Consider the following 26,619-nt stretch of genomic DNA (forward strand, 5'->3'; position numbering starts at 1 on the left):
CAGAACTGATGTGATTTTATGTTTTTACATTGAGGAAGATTTTTTTGCAAAGTCGACCGAGTTTAAGCCAGAATTAGTATATACAAAAAATTCGTAAACTTTTTATGATATAATTTGGATTGAGCTCTTTTTTACTTACAATAATGTTTTTGTACATATATACTAGTAAAGTTGGTAAAGATATCCTCATTCATCAATGTTCAGCCATATTTGCTCCAGTAGCTACGAAAGGTCAATCCGGGTCACACAATTTAAAGCTCGGGTTAAGAAAAAAGCCGACGGCAGTGATTTGTGTAGAGTAGTTTTCGGACCGGAACTGGAACTGCCGGGGAGTTTGACACAGTTATTACAATGAAATGAAAAAGAAACATTTCTCGTTTACGAAATATTTCTACTGTTCCTTAATTACCTTGTGTGTGTTGTCTAGACGAACCCTTTGATCACAAATAATGAAACAATCTGCCAACAGCGAGCTGTCAGTTTCCTTTTTTATTTTCTTATGTATAATGTTGTAGTCACTTAATTATGCTTTATTTATTTGTTTGTTAAGATGTTGATTGTCATTTGTGTCAGAGTTTCTAATATTAATGACCAGAAATCCTCGGCAAATAACTGCATCTGAAGCAAAAGTAGTTAGGATTACATTAAACCCACAGGCACTTGTCTCAGACACAAGTGCCTGTGATTAGACCCCCTCAACTATGTCGGAATTAACATTAGAGACTCAACTATGTTAGGATAAAATTAGAACCTAATCTATGTCGGGATTACATCAGAGGAATGCATATGGTCTTCATTGTTTATAACTGAATTATACCAGTTTCTTTTTTTTTAGGGGGATCGCCGAAAACAAAATTGATGATCATATCATTTATCATGTGTTATCTGAGCTATAAGATGCTTCTAGGAATATTTATGTAAGTTTTCTTTTCTACAGTTCCAACGAACAAGGCTTGTAATTTTGAGTTTTCGCTTTGCAACTGGATGCCGGATTCAGATATCGATGGTATTAATTGGGAGAGGCATTTCCCACGTAAAACCTCACTGCCAAATAAAGACCACACTACCAATTTGAGTAAGTAATTATATTGCCACTATTGCTATAATTACTAATTTCTATTTTTTTTTTTTAAATTAACATCATTGTTTAAAATAATGTGGATTTTATTTGATATCAACACGACATCCTTGTAACATCGAATTCAGTTACATCAATTGAAGTCATATGCTCCTTTTAACATGACTTAAGAGAAGAATGTTTTATATAACTGAATGGTCATTTGTTTAATACTAAACAAGTGACCCAGTTATTACATTGTTGTCTTTCCGTATTATAATTCGCCGACGTATTTACCATATACAGTGACATTAACAACTTTTACAATCCCACTGCGCAAGTGCAAACAAAATCGTAATGGAAAATAAAGTTAACAAATATAGAACGAAAGGCAGTGTTAACTATTCTTACAGATAAAATAAATACACCAACACGACTTAGTTTAGAATATTTGCTAAATATGAATAAATGTATACCAACAAAAGTTGTAACAATACATCAAAACATTCATGAATTCCACTATCCATAGGAAAATGAGACAAACAAGTATAGTTCTTTGCAAAGCAAAATATTCTAATAATATTATCCATTGGATTAATGAAAAGAATGGTATAAACACACACACGTACAAAAGAAATTACAGACACAAACATACCGTCGGGAAATATATTTCTAAATTATCAAAGTCTCGTGAACCTACGCCTTATCTTAAATCTGAAGGTCAGATGTTTTTATAACCGATAGATACAGCTGAACTTTCAACACTTCACCATTCGAATATTTCAAAAATTAATACTGAGCATGAGCTTCCAAATAATGAACCAAACCTTCAAATTTTCCATGTCACTCCATTATTTTTATGAAAAAGGGGGTTTGTCTTGATCTGGTTAATTGCCGACCTATTTCACTTACTAGTATAGTATAAAAAAAACTATGGAGACATTTTTATTTTGTGATTCACAGTTGATATTTCGTTTGTGGTGTCATGGAGTGCTGTAGTAAATTCATGGGAGGTGTCCGTTGTTATTCTGCGGTATACATGTTGTAATGTACTATTATATTAGTTATTTATGTATTTCTCTGTGCTGAGTGTTCTTGCGATTATTTGTACTGTATTCCTGTCACGTAGTCTTGTCATTTTAGCGGTATTTTTAACATTGCCATATAATATAAGCAGGAGGTTAGGCTAGCCATACAACCAGGTTCAACCCACCATAAAATTGAGAATGGAAATGGGGAATGTGTCAAAGAGACAACAACCTGACCAAAGAGCAGAAAGCAGCCCAAGGCCACCAATGAGTCTTCAACATAGCGAAAAAATCCCGCACCCCGGAGGCGGGCTTCAGCTGGCCCCATTAACAAAATGTGTACTAGTTCAGGACGGTACACTAAACTCCGAAACATATAAACGAACTAAAATTAAAAAAAAACATATAAGACTAACAAAGGCCAGAGGCTTCTGACTTGTGACAGGCGCAAAAATGCGACGGGGTTAAACATGTTTTGTGAGATCTCAACCCTCCCCTATACCTCTAGCCAATGTATAATAACAGCAATACGCACAGTAAAACTCAGTTTAAAAGAAGTCCGAGTCCGATGTCAGAATAGGTAACAGAAGAAACTAAGCAAAATGACAATGATACATAAATTAACAAAGGACTACTAGCAGTTACTGACATGCCAGCTCAAAACCATAATAAAATTGATTGAAAAATTATGTCTTCATCATATGAAAATCACGCAAAACCCCTCCCGTTAGGGGTTTAGTATCATACCATCATAAAATATATGAGAAGAACATAACACATATCATGCCAACAACTGGTTTTAAATGTGTTTATTTCCGATGCAAAGACCCTATGCGTGAATCAATATTAATTCCAAAATAAGCAATCTTTAATGACCTGACAACAGTATCGTAACTATATCCCTTTTTAATAAATCTGTTTAAAGGTTATGTTATCTTCTGAGGTGAATGACGACATTTTTGTGCTATGTTTTCTTTAATAAATGTCCTGTGCCACGTTAGGAATATGGCAATTGTTGTTTACAGTCTGTTTTATGTATGTTTGCGTTTTTACTTTGTTGCAGTTCAGTGTTTCAGTTGTTGCGGTGTTTTCCTCTTATAGTTGATGTATTTCCCTTGGTTTTAGTTTTTTACCCTGATTTGTTTTTTGCTTTTTTTAACCGAATTATGACTATTGAACAGCGGTATACTACTGTTGCCTTTATTTATGGACTACCTCTTATGAACTTAATTATCTTGGACTGCACATTTTTTTTACTTGTCAGTGGTATGGTTGCTAATGAGACAACTGTCCATTAGAGACAACATGGTTCACCGTACAATCGTCAACACTGAGCAACACCCATACCATATAGTAATCTATAAGAACCCACATGACACATAATAATCAATTTAAATGGAAAAAAATCAAGATCCGATTTATGATAAAACAACAACCTAAAATAAATATAACATACAGCAACCTACGGCAACAACTGAATTAAAGTTAATTAAAATTAGATAACATAATATTTAAGTTCTGGACAGGCACATTCAAAATTGACTGGTTTTCATTTTTAGTATTTTTTGTTCATTAAGAGATGAAACGGATTGAGCAACAAAAACATCCTATAAAAGCTCTCTCCGCATTACATGTACAAGGTATATAAAAACCTGGATTTTTAATATTGAAATTACAGTGAATTGATACACACAACAATACAGGTAACTGATGTTATTTTTCTTTACTCAATTAAATAAAGAAAATTTGACAAACTTGAATCTTGCCGTCTTAAGAGATGAGATAGAATTCAATCAGTTCTGCACAATTAATCCATTCAACTTGTGAATAAACATAAACTTGGAGATTCCCCCATACTAGGAGGTGTATGGCAAGTAGGGGATGAAAATATAATTTTCATTTCTCAAAGTATAAACGGTTTGTCTTAGACAATATGGTTGGGATAACTCATATTACTATGCAGATGTCATCTCTTTTTATGTTTTATAAAACAGATTTTTTTTCTATTCTCTAGAATTTCTAATACTAATACAATGAAAGTCCCAACTATGTACTGGCTTCCGAAGGTACACAAATCACCTTACAAATATAGATTTATTTCGTCTTCAAGTCATTGTTCCACTACTAAATTGTCTATTATACTTACTAGTACACTTGGTACAATCAAAAACCTGATAATAAATTGTTCAAATAAGGCCTTTGAAAATAGTGGAATTAACTACTTTTGGAGTGTCAAAAACTCGTTGGAAGTACTTGATAAATTGCATGCATATATTGGTGATTTTGAATCTGTTCAAAGTTTTCATTTTTCTACCCTATATACCACTTTGCCTCATATTCTTATTAAGAAAAAAATTCACACACCTAATTAAATGGGCATTTAAAAAGTCGGAATGCGAATACATATGTTCAAACTCTTTTAGGTCATTTTTCAGTAGCAACAAACAAAAGAGCTATCATAATGTCAATTGGACATGCTTTGATACTATATCTGTCCTTGAATTTTTACTTGATAACATTTTTGTTCGCTTTGGAGATTCCGTATATCGTCAAGTTGTCGGAATTCCAATAGGGACTAACTGTGCACCACTTATTGCGGACCTGTATTGTTATGAGTTACAATTTATGACTAAAATCAGCAAAGACCCATCGAAACAACATCTGATACAAAAATTTAACAATACTTTTAGATATTTGGATGATATATTGGCTCTCAATAATGACGACTTCAGTATGTATACTAAAGAAATTTATCCTGTTGAACTTACCTTAAATAAAGCTAATACTAACAATGACCACTGTCCTTTCCTCGATCTTGATATCTATTTCATTAACGGGAAGCTTAATACAAAAATTTATGATAAAAGAGATGATTTTTCATTTCCTATCGTTAATTATCCATTTTTAGATGGTGACGTTCCCTTGTCACCATCTTATGGTGTTTATATATCTCAGCTTGTACGATTCGCTCGTGTATGTAACAACGTATTAGATTTTAGCGAAAGAAATTTATGTATTACTGAAAAATTATTACACCAGGGTTTTCGATATCATAAACTAGTCAAAACATTTACTAAATTATATCATCGGTATAAGGACATCATTCGTAAATATAACTCAACATGCAGACATCTTATACGTTCGGGTATTTCACATCCAATCTTTTATGGTAATATTCTTTACAAAGCAAAAAAATGTCAGTATTCACATCAAAAGCTAACAAAACCTTTAAACAGACTTATTAAGAAGGGATATAGTTACGATACTGTTGTCAGGTCATTAAAGATTGCATATTTTGGCTTTAATATTGATTCACTTATAGGGTCTTTGCATCGGAATTAAACATATTTATTCTAAAACCAGTTGTTGGCATGACACGGGTTATGTTTTTCTCATATATTATATGACGGTATAATACTAAACCCCTAACAGGAGGGATTGTGCCTGATATTCATATGATGAAGACATAATCTTTTAATCAGTTTAATTGAGGTCTGGAGCTGGCATGTCAGTAACTGCTAGTAGTCTGTTGTTATTTATGTATTATTGTCATTTTGTTTATTTTCTTTTGTTTCCTATTCTGACATCGGACTCGGACTTCTCTTGAACTGAGTTTTACTGTGCGTACTGTTGTACGTTTGTTTTTTCTACATTGGCTAGAGGTATAGGGGGAGGGTTGAGATCTCAAAAAACATGTTTAACCCCGCCGCATTTTTGCGCCTGTCCCAAGTCAGGAGCCTCTGGCCTTTGTTAGTCTTGTATCATTTTTAATTTTAGTTTCTTGTGTATAATTTGGAGTTCAGTATGGCGTCCATTATCACTGAACTAGTATACATATTTGTTTAGGGGCCAGCTGAAGGACGCCTCCGGGTGCGGGAGTTTCTCGCTGCATTGAAGACCCATTGGTGGCCTTCGGCTGTTGTATGATCTATGGTCGGGTTGTTGTCTCTTTGACACATTCCCCATTTCCATTCTCAATTTTAATTCAATGTGAAATTATGTATGGAGAAATTACGCCGTCGTCCAGTTCAAATTGCTAGCTTATATTTGAATATTGTCAAGCAGTTTAGACTCGTGTTGAGTATAGTTGCCTCAAACGACAACCCCAGACTCTAATATTGGTCTGATAAAAGCATACTAAATACGTACACTACGCGAATTCCTGTCTGAAAAGGGTTTAACTTGTTAAAGTACAGATAAAAAAGAACAATATTTTGTATTTCTATTATCAATGTTTGTTCCCTGATTTTGGTAACTGAAACGTTATTCAAAGAGGATAGTGGTTATCAATTTCATCCATCTCTCAACTTCTACATTAATCACAAAAAATACGGGCAAAACCTCCCTTTTTCTAATAAATACACTATCGTTTTCTGACAGTTAAATTAAACAAGTCATGATTTAGCCATTTTTAAGATCTTAACCATCAGTCAAAGAAGTAGCTTTAATATCATGATTATTGTCTATTGTCTGCTACACAGGTAAAATAGCTACGGACGTATCACGGACGTTATGAAATACGTCCGTAAAACATCCGTATCACGGACGTTTTACGGAAAAATAGTACCACGTCCGTAAAACGGATCTTCCGTATTACAGACGTTCTGTAAAAGCACATGTTTTATTTTCATTAGAAAAACATTGTTTAATATTTGCCTTATACTTTTCGTTCACTATAACATTAAGAAACTGATACATCATCGTGCAAAAAGAAAATATCATGTTTTGATTTAGCATAAAGTTAAAGTTTTTGACATCCCGTCATGAATTAAGGGTATACTGCCCTGCAAATATAGCATGAACTTGTCTCTTGGGTTTTTGTGTTTCTGGTTTGCTGTCTCATAGTAAAGGTGCCAGGCATGATGTATCTATGAAGGTCAATACAAGTAAATGTCATATATATATATATAGAGCGATATGCGTGAATGGCATGTTCTTCACAAGTGCTTTTCAAAGTATTCTTATACGTGTATCGCATATTGTACACTCAAGAAATACGCGTAAAGTGTGATTAAATCCTGATATATATATATCACTGACATTTATAAGTAAACTGAAAGGCATGTTTTACATACACATGTAAAATGTATATGGCAAATATTTGCATTACGTATGGGAACAACCGAGGAATAAGAAACACAGCTAAAACATATGTTATGGCTCTCTCTTTGTCTTAAAGAACTACACACATTTGAATACTATTATATTTGTGTTTCGTACAGTGGTTATACTGAGCTATGTCACCATTAATCCACAGTCCGTTAAATAGACGTAATTTAACAATCTGTATGATGGACGTGATACGGGTGAATACGGATGTAATACGGATAGGAACCAACGGACATTTTACGTCCGTGGTACTAAACGTCCGTAAAACATCCGTTTAATACGGACGTTTAACGTCCGTAGCTATTTTACCTGTGTATAGCTAATAAAGAAGTGTCATCTGCAAAAAAAGTCTACTGTCATTTTAATGTCACTTGCAACTATGATATCATTTATATAAGAAGCAAGTAAACGGTTTAGAGATTAGGCTAGCAACCAATTTTAAAATTCTAAGACTTATACCAATTTGAACAGCTGGTTTATTTATGTTTAAAAAATTTAACCTGGTCTAAAACGTCTTTCTCAGTGATGACAAATGTGTTTAAACGCCGTAGAAGGGGTTGTTTGATATTTAAATTGACTGGTTCCGCATTAATATGATTAAGTTTGTTTTATTATTCAAATGAAGGTTAGATATTTCGGATTTGTCAAATGGATGAATCAAATTCAGCCATCATGTTTAGATAATGGGGATGAATATTTTATTTGTAAATTGTTATATATGACACTGACCTTGGAGGATAGGTTTTGTTCTACACCTTATGATGTCAATTGCGCTTATAGTCATTTTTTTCCTTTTTAACTAAATCAATACTTTTATCACGAATTTTCTAATTATTTTCCATTGATCTGGATTATTTGAAGGTTTTGTTTTGTGGTGAATTATAGTAAAATGTCTTATCTTGATTCTAATTAAGTTGTTCATTAGTTCGCAATGGTACTGCACTATATGCGTAATTTGAAAATGCCTGTCTCTTCCGTGATGCTGAAGGAAAAATAGTTTAAAGACCAAAAACATAGCACAAACATTGCTAATCTGATATTAATCGAAAATGACCAATAAGAATAGCCAAATATATAAAATCCGAGCTATGCCTGAAGAAGGAAACATTTCTTATTTCTTATATCTCTGATATCAAGTTGTGCAATTCTTTTATTCATACATTTATTTTTGGTAAAGGGAAGTGTTTATTAGCAAACAGTTGACATTCCAATGGAACGAATTGAGCACCTAATATGTTGACTTTTTTAATCGTTCGAAGCAAACTTCATATAATAGCTTCTCCAGAGGAATGAACATAATCTAGCCTTATATTTCAACTTCACAACACGCTATTTTGATAATGACCTCTTTCTTAATTATTAACAGTTTAGTGACTGTATTGGTAGTTTATAACTCATTGCCCTTAAAATAATGGATACCACAGATACATTAATGAATTGGATACAGCTTACCCTTTCGGATCATATGCGCTCCACTCAGTTTAGGTGTTGGTCGTTATTCGTTTGTTAATCATGTTAATGGTGATGTGAGTTTTTCTACGTCTCCCTTTTTTTCATCTTTGTAATGGCTGTGTGTAGGTTCTGTCGTCATTTCTAAGAAAACAATATACATATATTTTTATATAAAATACTTTATTGTTATATTTTTGTCATAAAGGTGTGGGGTATTACCTCTATATGGCGAAAAGTACACCACTGGGAAGCAGAACGGCTGCAGTAAGAAGTGGAGATTTTTTGTTTAACGGGGATAAGTGCCTTGAAATTTGGTATAACATTGATCATACCAGTCAACTTCGAATATACCAAAGTACAGTTAATGTAAACCGTTCACTTTCATGGACAAATATGAATGGCTCAAATAATTGGCAACATGTCAATGTCTCATTAAAAAGGGGTTTACCATATACAATAGTGATAGAAGGCACTGTTGGTAACAGCAGTAATGCTTACATAGCAATTGATGATACTGATATTCGAGATCGGTCCTGTAATGGTACGTATCGCATATCATGCATATGTTTGTATTTACTCCAATCCATTTCCTATTTATACTTGAAATAAGATATAGATATTTCAAACATTTCATGTACGTAGATCATATGTTAATATTCATTTGTTATACGAAAACATAATTGTGCTACCATTACCAAGGTAGCAATACCAAAATGAACACATATAAAGTGAATATTGCTATTTCATCAATAATGACTACACAGAACAATTATAATTTTGTTATGATTTCAATCACCCAACATGTTTTATTTTGATACATGTATGCTACATGTATATATTTATGTATCTAAAGGGCCAGTGTATATACTTGTACGTCAATAGTATAATCTTGTTACAAAACATTGTCTTTACCCAATGGCAATCATCACTGTGTATTTTTATACCCCACACTGCTGAACAGACACTGTTTATAAACACTGGTCTCAATTTCGGAAAGAGGAAGTACAATTTAACATTGGTTTGTCCTTATTCCACCAAAACATTGTTTTAGTAAAATTAAAAAAAAACAATGTTTCGCTTTATATAACAAATTTTATTAACCTTAATTGTGAACGAAATACTAGGAAATAGGGTTTTTGTGGAATATAAATATCTTTATGTACGACAAATAATCAATTGTAATGCCATGGGCTGCATATATTACTTTAGCAAAGCATTTTAATATTTAATCGTATCGTTTACAACAAATTTTTTTGATTGAACATTTCTTCGTTTTCGAGCTTCCAGTATTCACCGATTAGACACACCTCCCTTTTAATTTAAGATGTTTTAAATGCTGATTAAATCATCCATTTCGCCTTAACACGTGTGGTCTTGATCCTAACTGAAAAACATTATTTAAGATATTCTTGTAGTGTGCATGTTTAACATCACTTCCTTTGTGAATTATCAGTAATGTTGACCTACCGATTGGTCTTGGCACATGTATTTTTGTTGTTGAATACATTGTAAAAAATCAAATGAATACTACTGTATTATATTTGATTGATTAGAAAAACACAAATCAATGGATCCATACAACTTGGATTAACGGATGTATAACTCGGTCAAAAGACTCAGCCCTTGGTAAACCGAACAACGCCTATATTTATGTTAACTTTATATTCTTAGTCTTTGAATGCTTACACCTTAACTTTGTTAACATATGTTTATATAAAGATAGCAAATAAATAAACATTAGATTCATTATTTCTTGTTGGCTACCAATTTTCGTGAATGTCGTTGGTATAGAGGAAGCACGAATGTAAATTTTCAACATAGTATCAATTTCTCATAGGGTTGAATGCGAAATTTGGCAAAACCATGATAATCAAGTATCAACGAAAATATGTTTTCTTCAATCCAAGAAAATTGGTACCCACGAAAAAAATGAGTCTACAGAATATTATTATTATTATTTTATAATGATCCATTATTATGCGATAATTGTAAACCGTTTTGTGAACATTCTAATTTTGGGTATTATTGTACTGCAACTGACCTCGAAAAAGACGCTCAATTAACGAGTTTAATGAACTGGAATAACACACGGCTGACATTGATTTAAATGATAGAATAATATTTATTTTTCAATTTTCGTTTGGTCGTAAAAAGTTTCTTTGGTCGCAGTTTTTTTTTGTATTTAAGCCTGTTTATGTGGTATCCCTCAACTTTTGGTTTTGAGTAGTCATTTTAAAATTTCAAAATATGAATGTTTTATTCAATTTTAGGCTCTGTTCGTATATATTTTCGATTCACATATCAGCAAGGGTCATTGGAATGATGAAGACATAAATAATAAACCATTCCCGAAAAAAAAAAAACTTTACCAGTAAGGGCAGGTTTTTAGATGGAAATTTAACACATTTTTCTTTGGCTACCAATTTTCGTGAATGTCGTTGTTATAGAGGAAACACGAATGTAAATTTTCAACGTAGTATCAATTTCTCATAGGGTTGAATGCGAAATTTGGCAAAGCCATGATAATCAAGTATCAACGAAAATATGTTTTCTTCAAACCAAGAAAATTGGTACCCACGAAAAAAAAGTGAGTTCACAGAATATTATTAGTATTATTTTATAATGATCCATTATTATGCGATAATTATAAACCGTTTTGTGAACATTCTAATTTTGGGTATTATTGTACTGCAATTGACCTCGAAAAAGACGCTCAATTAACGAGTTTAATGAACTGGAATAACACACGGCTGACATTGATTTAAATGCTAGAATAATATTTATTTTTCAATTTTCGTTTGGTCGTAAAAAGATTCACATATCAGCAAGGGTCATTGGAATGATGAAGACATAAATAATAAACAATTCCCGAAAAAAAATAAGACTTTACCAGTAAGGGCAGGTTTTTAGCTGGAAATTTAACGCATTTTTCTTTGAAAACGAGAAAAAACATATGATTTAAAAACACTATTTGCTCTTGAGTGGAAAGAATATATTATCGAGATACTGCCTACAAATTTTGATGGACTAACTGCAAATAGTTTTGTTAAAAATCAAGAAATATAAACATCATTTATACCTTTTTTAAGTACGGAAATTTCATATTCGTCATTCACATCCATCAGTACATTTATCAAGTTCAATTACTAGGACGTTTTGTTCAACAATATATTTGATAGTTTTGATGTGATTTTGAATATAATCTGTGAATTATAAGATATTTTTTAGTTTTTGTAAGTGTGCTTTGATCACATATTGTTCTTTTTCTGCAAATAAGTTATATTTGTGTTGCTTAAGTTTTGACTTTTTATAGCAGTTAACTAAATCCTTTGGATAAGATTTGTTCCCGGATAATGGCCACTTTTGAAAGTTTACATCTACTATTCCAAAAAAGGAGTACGAATGAGGTTGAGTTCGAAAAATGCATTGTGTTTCAATGTTTGTCATACTTATTATATACCATGCTCACAGCGACTGGCAAATCCTTTTGATGTAAAGTCTCATCTCAAGTCACTGATCCATATCTGAACTGTAACGCACGCGCCTAAGGAACTTGAATCCTCAATGACAAAAGCATTTGATGTTGAAATACAAATTGTCAAATCGTTTTTCAATGGTGCGTTGAAAGAAGGTGACAGCTGTGACTTCTATGGTTCAATACTAAGATCAAAAATAAAAACCGAAGACTTAACGAAAAGGTATAAAATCAAGTGCAGGTCAAGTGAGAAACTAAATGTAAATACTAGTCCAGAACAAGTAACCCGTCGTGCCCTTATTACTGCTGGGTGTCGTGAAGACATTACAATGAGAAGAGGTTCTATCACCTGTTAACCTTTTTTTATTCAAGCGTCACTGATGAGTCTTTGGTTAATCAAAACGCGCTACAGACGTACAAAATTTTAATCCTGGTATCTTTGATGAATTTATTCAAACAGGGACAATAACAAGCAATCAACATGGTCGTAGATTTCTCCCTGCAATGTCGTCAGATTACTTGCAAGATTTACTTTGAACCTTTAAATCTGTCTTGCCCCAAACGTTGTTCATGTCAAGGCGATGAAGCGTGGTAATACCCATACCGGATTCGCAAACAATGACGAAGAGATTGACGCGTAACTAAGATTCTTGTATAATTTCCCAGTGTGAAGCTTTTTTTTTACTGTTTACCCCTATTTGATGAAGACCATGGCTAATCTTTGTATACCTTCAAAGATAAGTTATATAAGGGTCTTGGCCGATTGTAAATTACAACATTGTTAAATTTACATTATAATCAATCACTTTTCTAAAATAAAATAATGAGATTACACATTTTTGCCAGGATAATCCCACAAAGAGAATTTTCATGGTAACAACTAATTTTGTTTTACATTGAACCAACAAAGCAAGCTACACCTATAACTTTTTTCAAACCTCGGTTTCGCCTTGGTTGACAATATTTTTTCTTGATCTTTCGACTTTAATAAAATTGAGAATGGAAATGGGAAATGTGTCAAACAGACAACAACCCGACCAAAGGTCAGAAAACAGCCGAAGGCCACCAATGAGTCCATGTTTAAGTACATGACATTTGTTAATCTATAACCACATACAAATTTTTCAAAATACACATCCTGTGTATGCAAAACGGAAAACACGGTTTCAGTGTTTGAATTTTGTTATTTCAAATGAAGAAAAATAACTGAAACATATCAAGAAACTGCTGTTTCACAACTTGGAAAATAGTTCTGTTATGTGCTGGGGCTACAAATGATAAGCAATTTAAAAATTAATGGATGTGAAAGGGTAAAGGCCACATCTTCATTTTCTTTGTGTCTAAATGGGAAAAAATCAGAAGATTCATCATTGACGCCATTTTATAATGGTAGCTGTTCATACAATTACCTAAACTTGTCGTTTTGACATCCTTTGCAGTATATCCTTGTTATTAAATCGTTGTAGCATTCTATTGTGTATATCTAAGAAAATGCCTTCTTTTTTTCATCGTATTTGAATTTGTAATATATTTGAGGTTTGAACTTTGACCTCAAAGTCGCACAAATGTGACCACTGGGTTTTTACGACCAAATGTTTCTTATTGTGCACATTTCCTTCTTTCCGTCGATTTGCAATATAGGTGTGTGTTCTTCCGGTACATTAATGTTTTGAAAAATGAACTCTGGTTGCAGTAATATTACTGATAAGGATAACAAACTAGTATCTCAACAAAAATTACAATTAAACACATCTGATGGACTACATTATGATATTTTTACCAAAAGCCCTATTATATCATAATTAACAATTTTTATACTTTTTACTTTGTAATTTGAGTTCCTTTGTACATGTTGTATCTTATTACTTTGATCGTACATGTTTTTCATTTTTATGGAAGGATAGCATAGATTTATATTTAGTATTCTTTCAGAATCTCAACCTGTCAGTTGTAATTTTGAACAAAACTTTTGCAATTTTGAAGTAAAACCAGACTTTGATTTACCATGGACAAGAGGTAACACCGAAGAAACGGGGATTAGACGTCCATCATTTGATCACACTAAAGGAGGTACATTGCTATGTTATGCTACCTTAATAAGCAATTATATTTAGTCAATATTTCTATTTTATCCGTGTCAGTTGTCCTTTTCAAACACAATTCAAACGCCAAAGTCTTTCGATAATTAATATAGCTTCGCCTGTAATAGTCTTTATTATTTGTTGTTGCTCCTGACTTTTTGTGGTACATACACGAAGCAAGTGTAATCATTGACTGTTTTACAATTCAGTCAATTTATGTATATTTTTGCTCTTGAACAATTTCACTTACACATATGCGTGTCATTTAATCATTGACTTAGACAAGAAAAGCATGATACTAGTATTCATATCTTCTAATTTAAAACAGGTCCTTATTGGTTTATAGCTCTTCAACGTTTTCGGTCCTTATACATACTTGGCTTTCAAATATTCGGCTTTGAGCGTTCAATATGAAGGTAAATCCAGAGAAGCGCTTCAGACGCATGAAATTTATAACGTGTTGTTTTCAGTATGTTTATATATTTGTAATGATAAGTTTCACATGCTTGAGTTGTATCACAGTTATTATGTATGCTTCAATGAATAGATTGGTTACATTGTCGTCAGGTCACAGACGACGCTCTTTCCTCGTGTTGCAGAAATTGGGTTTAACACGGAAAATCTGTTAAAAAATCTCTTGATTCTTATTTAAATAAATGTATGAATGTTGTGAATATTCAAATATCACATTTTGAAAATAATTTAGAAATAAATAAAAGAGTGCATAATACGCCTATTTCTAGAATGAGAAGCAACCTGCAAGTACTCGCAAAGCGGTTTGTGTTTGTACGACAAACTAGTCAACAATGTACTTACCTGAGGTGTGATGAGATAATTGAAGCTGTTAGTTTTCTCCTTGATAATATTTATGTACGTTTCGACAATAAAGTTATCGACAGGTTTTAGGTATTCCCATGGGCACCAATTGCGCCCATTTAATAGCAGACTTGTTCTTGTACTGCTAGAAATCACAGTTTATGGCCAAACTCAGTAAAGGCCCGTCTTAATTGCATTTATTGATATATTCAACAACACTTATCGTTATCTTGATGATATGTTTTGGTCAAATAATCAAGAATTTCCAAAGTATACTGCCGAAATTTACACAAAGGAACTTACTTTAAATAAATCAAATATTAACGTTAATAACTGTCCTTTCCTAGATTTAGATATTTCAGTTTTACACGGGAAACTTCATTAAAATGTACGACAAAAGCGACGATTTTCCGCTCCCTATTGTTAATTTTCCTTTTTTAGACGGTGATGTTCCGTTGGCATCATCTACGATGTTTATATATCACAACTCGTTCGCTATGCCCGTGTCGGCTGTGACGATTTGGATTTCAATGAACGTAATCTATGAATGACTGGTATATTATTAAGTCAAGGATTTCCTTACCACAAATTACTTATAACCTTCACTAAAATCTTCCATTGATATAAAGATTTGGTTTGGAAGTTTGGTAGTTCCTGTAGAAAACTTATTTTTAACGGGATAACAGATCCTAATTTTTACGGAGATGTTGTTTGCCGAGCCGGGAAATTAAGATACGATCCGGGTAAACTTGTCGATCCTTTAAATAAACGTATTCTAAAAGGTTACCAATACAACACTATAATTAAATCTTTGGACATTGTTTTTATTGGTATTGATATTGATTGTGTTATCAGTAAATTAAAAGCAAACTAAATATTATTTTTATATACATATGCACATTCATGGCTCTACAATCTGTCGATACATGTATCTTGGCATTGTACAAGGTCATGTTTTTTGTAACTGTTAATGACGTCTTTACACTAAATCCACTACCTCAGGTTAGGGTGAAGGTTGGCGCCTGTTAAAACATTTAAACCCGCTGCATTTGTTTGCACCTATCCTAAGTCAGGAACCTGTTGCTCAGTGGTTGTCGTTTGTTGATGTGGTTCTTAAGTGTTTCTCGTGTCTCGTTTTTTTTTATATAGATTAGACCGTTGTTAGCCAAGGCTCTGTGTTGAAGGCCGTACTTTGACCTATAATGGTTTACTTTTTACAAGTTGTGACTTGGATGGAGAGTTGTCTCGTTGGCACTCATACCACACCTTCTTATATCTATGTATAACATTTCACTTACAGACTCCAGTGTCGATAGCTCTCTGTTTCTTTCCAACATCTTCCATTTGTATTCATTTCGTTTTATTCAAAAAAAGAATAAAAAATAACAGGACAATAATTTCATGCGTCCGAAGTGCTTTTCTGGATTTACCTTCACCAGGAACACTCAAAGCCGAATATTTGAATGCCAAGTATGTATAAGAGCAGAAACAGGTGTAGTGCTATATTATCAAATAGAACTTAGAAATAGCCGAATCCATCTAAAGTCAACTTTGCCCGAGAGAGTTGAAACCTTCGTTTCCTTATAATTTCCAAATTTATAAACGGACAATTTTAGAAAGGTTTGTTATAAATCATGTCAGTACCGAAGTACTGACTGCTGAGCGGATGATACCCCGGGGGCTGATAGTCCACTAGCAGAGGAATCAAACCAGTGCTGTCAAAAATGAAACCAACACGTTATTAAATTCATGTGTCCGAAGTGTTTTTCTGGATTTACCTTCATCAGGAACGCTCAAATCCGAATATGTGAAAGCCGAGATGTATAAGAACCAAAACAGTTGTTGGGTGAAGTTGAGGAAAACAGTTTGTTTAGGATGGAACGGTTGGTGGCCCGTGAATAAGTTTTGTCAAAATTTATGTTCGAGTGCATAAAAACAGTTAAGAGGTTTCTTATAGTTTAAAATAAGACGAAACAAATGATTTTATTTAGGCAGTTTGTATTTTGTAGTTTTCATTGGCAGACAAATTACAACTATCTTATTTCTTTATGGTCATGACTGACCTATGATTTTGAACACACAGATTAAGTAACATTTCTATTTAATAGTTCTAATTTTTTTCTTTGCATTCTACGGTTTCAATCTATCTCATATTATGTATCACAATATTTCTACACAGTCTACACAATTATTTTCCACCTTCTTCCCCTAATAAGTTTTAACCTCGAAAACATGATTATTTCCTGACAAAATAGCTTCGGTTATGTTCTATTGAAACCACCCTTATGGCACTTACAGTAACTCTATCAGTTATCATAATCACAAAGCATTTGTTTAAACAGTTCATATTATACTAGTAAATACTGAACGACCTCTTCAATGCGTTACAAAATTAATAGAGATCAACATGCGCATTTGACCTGGAAAAACCATCTATCTATATATATGCATTTCTATAGACTATTTCTGCGGGTGATTAAGAACTTGGTATTTCAAATAATAGATGTTGTTAAGTATTTTACATCAACGAGACAGCCCACCTAGTAAAAGAAAAACCTATATAACATAATATTATGAAGCTCAGCATGAAAAGAATGTGCACAAACGTATTAAAAAGCTGCACGCAAATGTGATGATTTCTACGCGCAAATGTAATGGTAATGCGCGCAAATGAAATGCAACGAAATCTTCAGCATTTTGTGTTTTTATACGACTGTAAGGTAACAGTATAACAATAAGGAGATCTGGTATGATTGCCAATGAGACAACTATCCACCAAAGTTCAAATAAGGGGATGAAAGCAATTTTCGGTCTTCAACAATGAGAAAACCCCATACCGTATAGTAATATGTGTTACAATAATTGAGAAATTCCCGTCAAACTTCTACTGAAATAAATTTCTGTTTAATATTTAAATTTGAAAAATAAATAACTGCATTATTCAAAAGTCAGATAGGTCCTAAGTGAAGTCAGTATCAAAAAATCGTTTACGATTTTACAGGATATTAAGGTAGTTAAGACAATTATCATTAACAAATAGTAATATTCTTACCAGTTATGTTGAAATTTAAACTATTTTGTTTGAGTGACTGATCGTTAAAAGACACTGTCAAATTCGTTCACAGTTTGTAAAGAACTTGTGTGATTTAGATCTTGACAAGGTGTTTATTTTTGAGGATCCCATACTGACCGCATGTTTTTTTTTTTTTTTAACTTTTATTGGTTATTTGTTCTTTAATTTCTTATATGATCTAATTTTTATTTGTTTGATAAAGCATGTTCTGCCTGCCTTTTTTCAGAAAATGGATACTACGCTTACGTACAATCATCAAATTATGTACCACCATACCGTCGTCGTTTAATCATTCCAATTGACAATGTATTAGAAGTAGGATGCCTATCAGTTTGGTATTATATGTATGGTGATTATCCTGGTCATCTTTTTATATATACAGTGGTGAACATGACAGAAGAGATTATGTCAGTTATCTTCGATACAAGAACAGTTATGTGGAGTCGTTTTCAAGCAAATGTCTATAACGTTACAAAGATAATTTTTGAATACAATTCCACCGACAAAAACAAAGGTGGAATAGCATTGGATGATGTATACATATCGCCCATCATTTGTGCAGGTACTTTAATTTTGTTAATGCTTCTCTTGAATAATAACTATAATCGAATGCAACATTAAACGAAATTATAGAACCATTTGGTAAACGCAAATATGAAGCATAGATAAAACACAATTCGACCATACTTGAAGTTTAATGGCTGTTATAGATTTTCTCACACAGATGTTGCATTTTGAAGGACTCAGAAACAGAAATAATCTAATTTACATCTATTACTATGACTTTTATAAACGATACACAAAATTCTCTGTAACAAATATTCTGTATGTTCCTGTCTTGTCTTGTTGTTGTTGTCGTTGGTCGCAGTCTATCAAATTTTTTTTTATTGTTTTTACATAAATTATTACATAAATTCTGTTAATAAAATGTTCCGATAAATAATGTATGACGTCAAATATCAATAGGAAAAAAATCATTTAAAAAAAAGATGGGAATCATTTCACGGTTCAACAAAACATGTTTTTCGTAGGTACAAACTGCGGACTAGAATGACTGCTCAAAGGCAGCAAACCGACTATGAAGATTTTACAACCATTTGGGCTTACGAACATTTCCAGCGTTGTTCTAATGGAAGATATAAATTATTCCAGTTGTATACATATATATATATATATATATATAAAAACAAGTCTAAATTGAAAACAACGTTCAAACCTATGATTGCGTAGGATAAAAACCGCAATCTTTATACGTGTGCATGCAAAACAAATTTCTTGGTAGAGGAATCTAAATACAGCACAAACAACATTTTCCAAAAGACCAAAAAAAGTGAAAAAGTATATTTTAACATATATATATGGTCGATCGTCAAAAACTATTTTCTCCGTGAGAAGAATTATAATACAAGTAACATTACCCAAAGATCTGTGAACGCTGTGAAAGTTCTAGTATATGTGAAGAATTGAAACAGGTACATGTATTACAATGTATCTTTTTGGTGACCGTTATGAAATATCCGTTTCACAGATGATAGTGGATATGTTACTATTGTCGTAACTACAATCCCGTCCCCTTTTCACGAATGTGACCTACCGAATTAGATTTATTACCGGGTTTGTGCTTACATGAGCAACACGACGGATGCCACCTGTGGAGCAGGATCTGCTTACCCTTCCGGAGTACCTGAGATCATTCCAGTTTTTGGCGGGGTTCGTGTTGCTAATTTTTTATTTTTGCATGTTGTGTTTTGTGTACTACTGTTTGTCTGTTGGTCTTTTTCTTTTTTTAGCCATGGCGTTTTTAGTTTATTTTCGACTTATGAGTTTGAATGTCTCTCTGGTACCTTTCGCCTCTCTTTTATAAATATAATATCCCAGCTGATACGCTATTCAAGAGGTTGCAATGCTTACCATCATTTCCTTAATAGAGGGTTGCTGCTTACATGGAATTGATAGAATCAAAAGTTACACTCTTTGATTTCTTGTCAACATTTTCTATTGTTCAAATTTTCCTGTAATAATCTTTTGATTTAAATGCATGTTTTAATTTATCCGATAATGGACTTCATATCTTAGTGTCAAAGACAGTTTTTAACAGATTATACTATCAATGGACTATAATTGCCTAATTCATAGTTACGTGTGTTTCTTTATTATTTTGTTTTATATACTTTCCAAAAATATTTTTATTCCGTTTAGAAAAGGACGCTAGCCATTAAACACCGAACTCAATAATGTAACATCTCAAATATTCTTGTTTGATCGTTTATGAATCGTTAAACTTTAAAACAACTTGAAATTTCATTTGATAACCATTAAATAGACTTGTTATATAACTTACCATGAGCAACATGAAGGGTGAAACATGTGCAGCAGGATTTACTCACCCATCCAAATGACCTGAGGTCAACCATGTTTTATTTTTGGTGGGTTCCGTTTTGCTAAATCATTAGTGTTCTATAAAGTGTTTTGTAAAATGATTATTGTCTCGTCTTGTCGTTTTATCTTTTTTCGACGTGGTCGGTTTCTCTTCGACTCATTCAAATTCAGTAAACCTTTTATATTACGTCAAAATATTAAAAAATGCTTCTACACTGTTATTCCACCGATGATATATACATCTTTGTCTCCTAACGACATTCAAGCTTGTTTTCATGGACCATGAGAAGTTTTAAAATGGGAATTATTGCATACCATTCAAGAATCTGAAAACAATAACTTCAATCATTTATATATTAGTAAATTGTAATTTGCATTTGTAATTTTAGTAATTTATTCATGACATTTTTCTGAGAAATAGGAGACTAAATCATGTTCAAAATCGCACATTACAAATGAATTATACGTTTGATACTGATGTTGACTTAACGGGTTAAGTATAATTTAAGTTATGTCGAAATAATCTAATAATAAATAATTAGATCCATGGGTATTTTCAAATAAAATAATGACATTTTATAATTTTTCATTCATAGCTAAACCGATTTCTGATGATTGTGTTAAGAATGACGAACATTTGCATATTCAGTGTCCCGTTTCTTATTTATGGAACGAAACAATAGCTGTCGATCTGAAGATTCCGAAGTCCTGCCACACCACTTCTGACCAAATTCATAGAAAACTGCAAAACATATTCAATCAATGCAACTACAGATCAATTTGCACGTTCACGCCAGATGAGCCCATTAATGACGATTTGTGTTTAAAAATGACAAAACGTTTGCTTCTGGATTATTCATGTATAGGTAAGATGTTAAATTAGAATGTAAAAGGCTCCAATAGATGTTTGAAATTAGAACATAATTCCCAGCATTTCTTTTGCAATATCTAACAATATCTATAATCAAGATTGTAAAAAGTCTGTTGATAAAAGTTAAGACGGTCAGCTTTAAAGTCAACGGCAAGTAATACTGAAAATAAATGATCTAGCATGTCTAAAATGCAAATATAATTGTTCATCGCAGTTTACATCCTTGTTATTCACAAGTCCTTCTAAAACAGCATCATTTGCTTTACCTTGCTACAAACTCTTGACAAAAGAGGGATGACAAGTTAAAATTTGGTACCGAAATTTAGTCCAAGGTAAAATTACACTTACCACGAGTGATACTATTTAAACAGCATTGACATTCATCATCAAAATGATGGATACAATCAGGTGTTTGACGTTTCATTTTTTCTTAGTATATCATCACATTTGTCGTGTTCCAATAGAACGAAAGTAAACAGATCGGTACATTCAAATAATGTTTTAGTTGTTTTTGTACTTAGCACCGATCAGGAAAAAATTGCATATTTCAAATATAAACAACAAGATAAAAAATGACAAAGTTAAAATAGTGTTCTTGCTTCAATATATCAGTTTCATATATTAAATTATAATTTCATTTTTTTTAAATTCTCAAGCAAACTGAAACCAAAATATAAATCAGGATCTGTACAATGTTAAGACCACTCAATGTTCTGCAATTAGTACACAGGCAATGACCACGGATCTTACACGTTTTTTCTCTCTACCAATTCAGAGGACAATAATTAAATAATTATCTGTTGTTTCGTTTTTTTCCTTTTCCTATAGTTGATGTGTTTCCCTCGGTTTTGTTTGTTACCCGGATTTCTTTTCGCTTAATCGATTTATGACTTTTGAACAGCGGTTTACTACTGTTGCCTTTATTTATTAGTTATAAATTCTGAATTAAATCTTTCATTAATTTCATCAAAGATTGCTTGTGTATAAAATGCACAACACTTACCGAAATGACACAATATGAATTCATAAAATGAACGAAGTATGCAGTTAGCAAAGAATACTACAGATTCAAGTGTGAAAGACGTATTCTTGTACTACGGGTTCCCGGAAAAACCTTCAACTCAACGCTCGAGAACAATAAATATTGTTGCGAATTTAGTACAATTGTATTAATGAAATCATTCCAATATCAAATCACTAGTTATTAAGCAGACGAAACCCTTCAGGGACTAACAGTTCACCACACGATACCAACCAAGTCGTGGTTAAATATGTACAACAAACCTCGAGTTTCTATTCATCTAGCCTTTTTAATTGGATTTTAAATTTTGAGAATAGAATCGTCTTTTCGAGGGGACAAATCGGTTTGATTCCACAGTCTTATAGTACATGGTATAAAAGACTCTTTAGTAAGAGATAATCTACAAAAAGGAACAATAATATCATTGCCATTTTGCAAGTGATATACAGTAAAGTTGTGCTCTGTACACAGGGTGGAACACGATTGCATAGATAATCTGGAGCTTGTTTATATTGAATTTTATAAAACATTTGTACTTTTTGTCTTCTCCTCCTGTCAGCTAAAGTTTCCCATTCTTCTTCTCAATACAGACCGTCAGTTCTTATAAATATAGGTAGACACGTAACTATTCTAGCAGCCTCTGACTGCAAGCTTTCAAGTTTATTACAATATCCTATCCCACAATTATCCCAAAACTCAGTTGCATTTTCAGAAATTGGTCTTATGAATACTAAATAGAGTTTTTCTACATGTTTCCTACACAGTTGGTACTTGAGTTTTCTCAGTGTATTCAAATGTTTTGTAACTCTTGTAATCAAATTACCTATATATATGGCTTTTCCACATAGCATCAGAGCAAAACGTTACCCCGAGGTGTTTGTGACACTTCGTAACAAGGATTTCTTTTTCATTTAAGCAGAATTTATGACTTGGTGCGTCATTATTTGAAAAAAATCATTATTTCTGTTTTGTCTGGATTAAAAAAACATTTGCCACTTTTCGGACAATTCGCCCTTATGTCACGATCAATAACAGTTTTTATATGTCCTTCGTCGTGGCCCGAGTAATTAAAAGAAGCTTCATCAGCATAGAGTCTGGTCAGAGATGTGAATTTCTCTGCAATGTCATTTATATAAATTATAAATAATAAGAGACCAAGTACCGAGCCTTAATGCACTTAAAGACTGCAAAATGAGGATGCTGATTTATTGGTCACAACTTTTTGTTTTCTATTTTAAAGATAACTTTCAAACCAGTTAAGTAAATAACCACGTATTCCGTAAGCTATCGTTTTACATAAGAGCCCTTTATTCCCAACCTTGTCAAAAGCTCTGGAAAAATTGCAAAAGACAATACAATTTATTTCCTTTTTAAGTATACAATTACACATTTCTAGAAGCTGGTGTACTGTTGAATATTGTGGCAAAAAAAAAAAAAAACTGATTTTCATAAATTAGCTTGTTCATATGTAAATGATTATATACATTTTTAAAAACAATTCGTTCCGTGATATTACCTACACAGATTATTAGAGGTTGGCCTATAATAGTTTATAAGTAATGAAGAATCACCTTTTTTAGAAATAGCAATGACATTTACCGAATTAGACTATTTACCGGATTTGTAATAACATAAGCAACACGACGGGTGCCACATGTGGAGCAGGATCTGCTTACACTTCCGGAGCACCTGAGATCACCCCCAGTTTTTGGTGGGGTTCGTGTTGCTTAGTCTTTAGTTTTCTATGTTGTGTCATCTGTACTATTATTTGTCTGTTTGTCTTTTTATTTTTGGCCATGACGTTGTCAGTTTGTTTACGATCTATGAGTTTGACTGTTCCTCTGGTATCTTTCGTCCCTCTTTTACAATCTTAAAGCTAGAAGGATACTTGCATTTTTGAAAAGATTTTTTTAACATGATTTGTAAAGAAACCGCCACTTGCCTAGGGCAGATTTTCAGCATTCTGTGATTTATCAAATCTGGTCCCGATGCCTTATTCGGATCAATAGTTTTAATAATATCCATTATTTCATTTTGATTGATGCATGTAATTTGAATATTAGTTACTGTATTAGTTTTTACTTCCAACTCTGGGACAGGAACATTTTCTTCCTCGAATTTGTATATCAAATCAAAATATTTGTTCAACAGGTCACACTTTTCACTATCCTCATATACTATGTCACTGAAATACTCATCGTTTATGATATGTTGAGGAGGAATATAATTTGAACCCTGATTTGACTTTATTAACATTTTCATTATTTTCCAATAGTTTTTTTTTTTCAATTTGGAGCATTACTTAATCAGTGGAATATTCAGTGAACGAAAACAAAAGAAAATTCACTCTTCTTATGATAAAGTCGAGAAAGACAATAATAAAACAATGCTGGTGACGATACTGATCAAAAGTAATTTCTAAATAATTATAGTTTATTGTGTTATTAGAATAATACATGCAAAAACACGATGTTTTATTTTCAGTATTTATTACGATAATTACATTAGAAGCTTGTGAAACTGAAATTTAAAAAATGACAATCTTTGCTGCATATCGATAACAAAAATTGGAAAAAAATCATATACATACAAAATCTAAAGATCTTTCGGTTCACCAATTTTTAGAGTGTTCTACAAAGTCCTTAGCATGTTACAATTCTCAAAATATACTTATTTTTCACATTCTAAGTTTTCGAGTACACCGGTCTGCTCTTGTCACATAAAAATTCACTATAGAAATATCGTCTTTTCATGTATATAGCAATATTAAAGTCTGTCTGTGCAGATTAAAACATTAAAAATAAATATTCTTATAAAGTAGACATCTTTTTACTATTTTTTATACAATTTTAAGAAAAGGTCGTCTCGATTTTTGTACTTGTATTTGCGGTCTTCTCGATCTGTTCACATTCAATGTTTACATCGGGATAAGGTCCGTTTGAATTTGCTTAGTTACTTAATTTCAAAAGTGTCAATCTTTACTGCATATCAATCGATTCCTTTGGAATGTTTTCCTGACTTTCTCTGATCTAGCTGCATATATATACGGATATCCGTATAGTTAGCATGTTCCAGAGAGGCATACAGCCAGAAAAAAAAAAATAATTGAAGTTGGTACTCCAGGAATTTATTCGCATAGCAACATTTTAAACCAATTTTACATCAAGCTCCTTTAGTCTGCTGATCTCTTCGTTTTCTATTGAAGAAGGGAAATGATAACATTAAATGGAAGTGTTGTTTTTATTTTAACTTATTTCTAATTTTGATATTTACCGGAACGATTTCCCGTGAATTTATAATTGATAGCGTCCTTTGCTGAAATTGGACAAACATTGAAAAGATCTAGTTTTCAGTGTTTACAGGGGAGGAAATATTTTGTCACCAGATTTCCCACTGCAATATATAATCGTATCTAAATTAGTTTCAAATCTTTAAATTAACTTGTAGAGTCGTTTCTGTTGATTATTTTTTGCATTTCATGGATTCTGTCTATCTATTATAGTTTTTAAGATATTAAAGGAATGACTAATATTATTTAAGTTTATGAAGAAATAACATTAAAAGTGTGCACATCATTTATGAGTTAATTTCAAATTGACAGAAAAAAATACAACAGTCATTCATTATAATTCAATTCTAAATTCCACTTTTAAGGAGTGAATCAAGAATAAAACGTTGATGACTAGATTTTTACTAGTGTCAAGCTATCCAGCAGTTCTCATCCTGCAATTCTCTTTATAAAAAGCTATCCTGCAATTGCGTTTGGAAAACTTCTTGAGCGACAATTTATTTTTCTTTAAAATCATAGTTTTTGACTCTTTTGTTCAAAAACAAGATTTATATAGAAAATAAAAGATTTGTATATCCGATTAACAAAATTTAACTTTAGTTTGCAGATTTCTAACTCATATTTACGGTTTTGTAATAAGCATTTCCAATAAAAAAATCATAATGACGATTCAAATAAAGTATTATCTGTTAAGTCCAGAATATGATTCGTATTAACGCATGTTCAAACAACATTTGCAATTTTCAAAACTCATATTAACGACTAAAAATATAGAATTTCGACGTAAAATAAAAAAATTTTCATGGCATACCGACTTAAAAACTTCTATTTGAAACTGGGTCACCCACCTTCCAAACCGCTGCCTCAACAGTTTTGTATGGCTAGGGATTATAGACTCTGCTGTAATAAATAGCTATTGGATAGTACTACAGTGTGAGGATAAAGAATTTTTGGGGTAAGCATTCTAA

At 32.3% G+C, this 26,619-nt stretch overlaps 1 protein-coding gene across 1 annotated transcript in view; it reads left to right on the top strand.

Moving 5' to 3' along the window:
- Positions 1-26,619, top strand: part of LOC127707508 (uncharacterized) — a 92,787-nt gene that overhangs the window by 47,901 nt on the left and 18,267 nt on the right. The window contains exons 3-7 of the mRNA XM_052212086.1: positions 938-1,075; positions 8,852-9,187; positions 14,054-14,191; positions 18,318-18,653; positions 21,067-21,336. Of these exons, the coding sequence (XP_052068046.1) occupies positions 938-1,075; positions 8,852-9,187; positions 14,054-14,191; positions 18,318-18,653; positions 21,067-21,336 (1,218 nt within the window). The remainder of the gene's footprint in view (positions 1-937; positions 1,076-8,851; positions 9,188-14,053; positions 14,192-18,317; positions 18,654-21,066; positions 21,337-26,619) is intronic.

The sequence above is a fragment of the Mytilus californianus genome, unplaced genomic scaffold (assembly GCF_021869535.1).
Source record: "Mytilus californianus isolate M0D057914Y unplaced genomic scaffold, xbMytCali1.0.p SCAF_7, whole genome shotgun sequence".
Classification (NCBI taxonomy): Eukaryota; Metazoa; Mollusca; class Bivalvia; order Mytilida; family Mytilidae; genus Mytilus; species Mytilus californianus.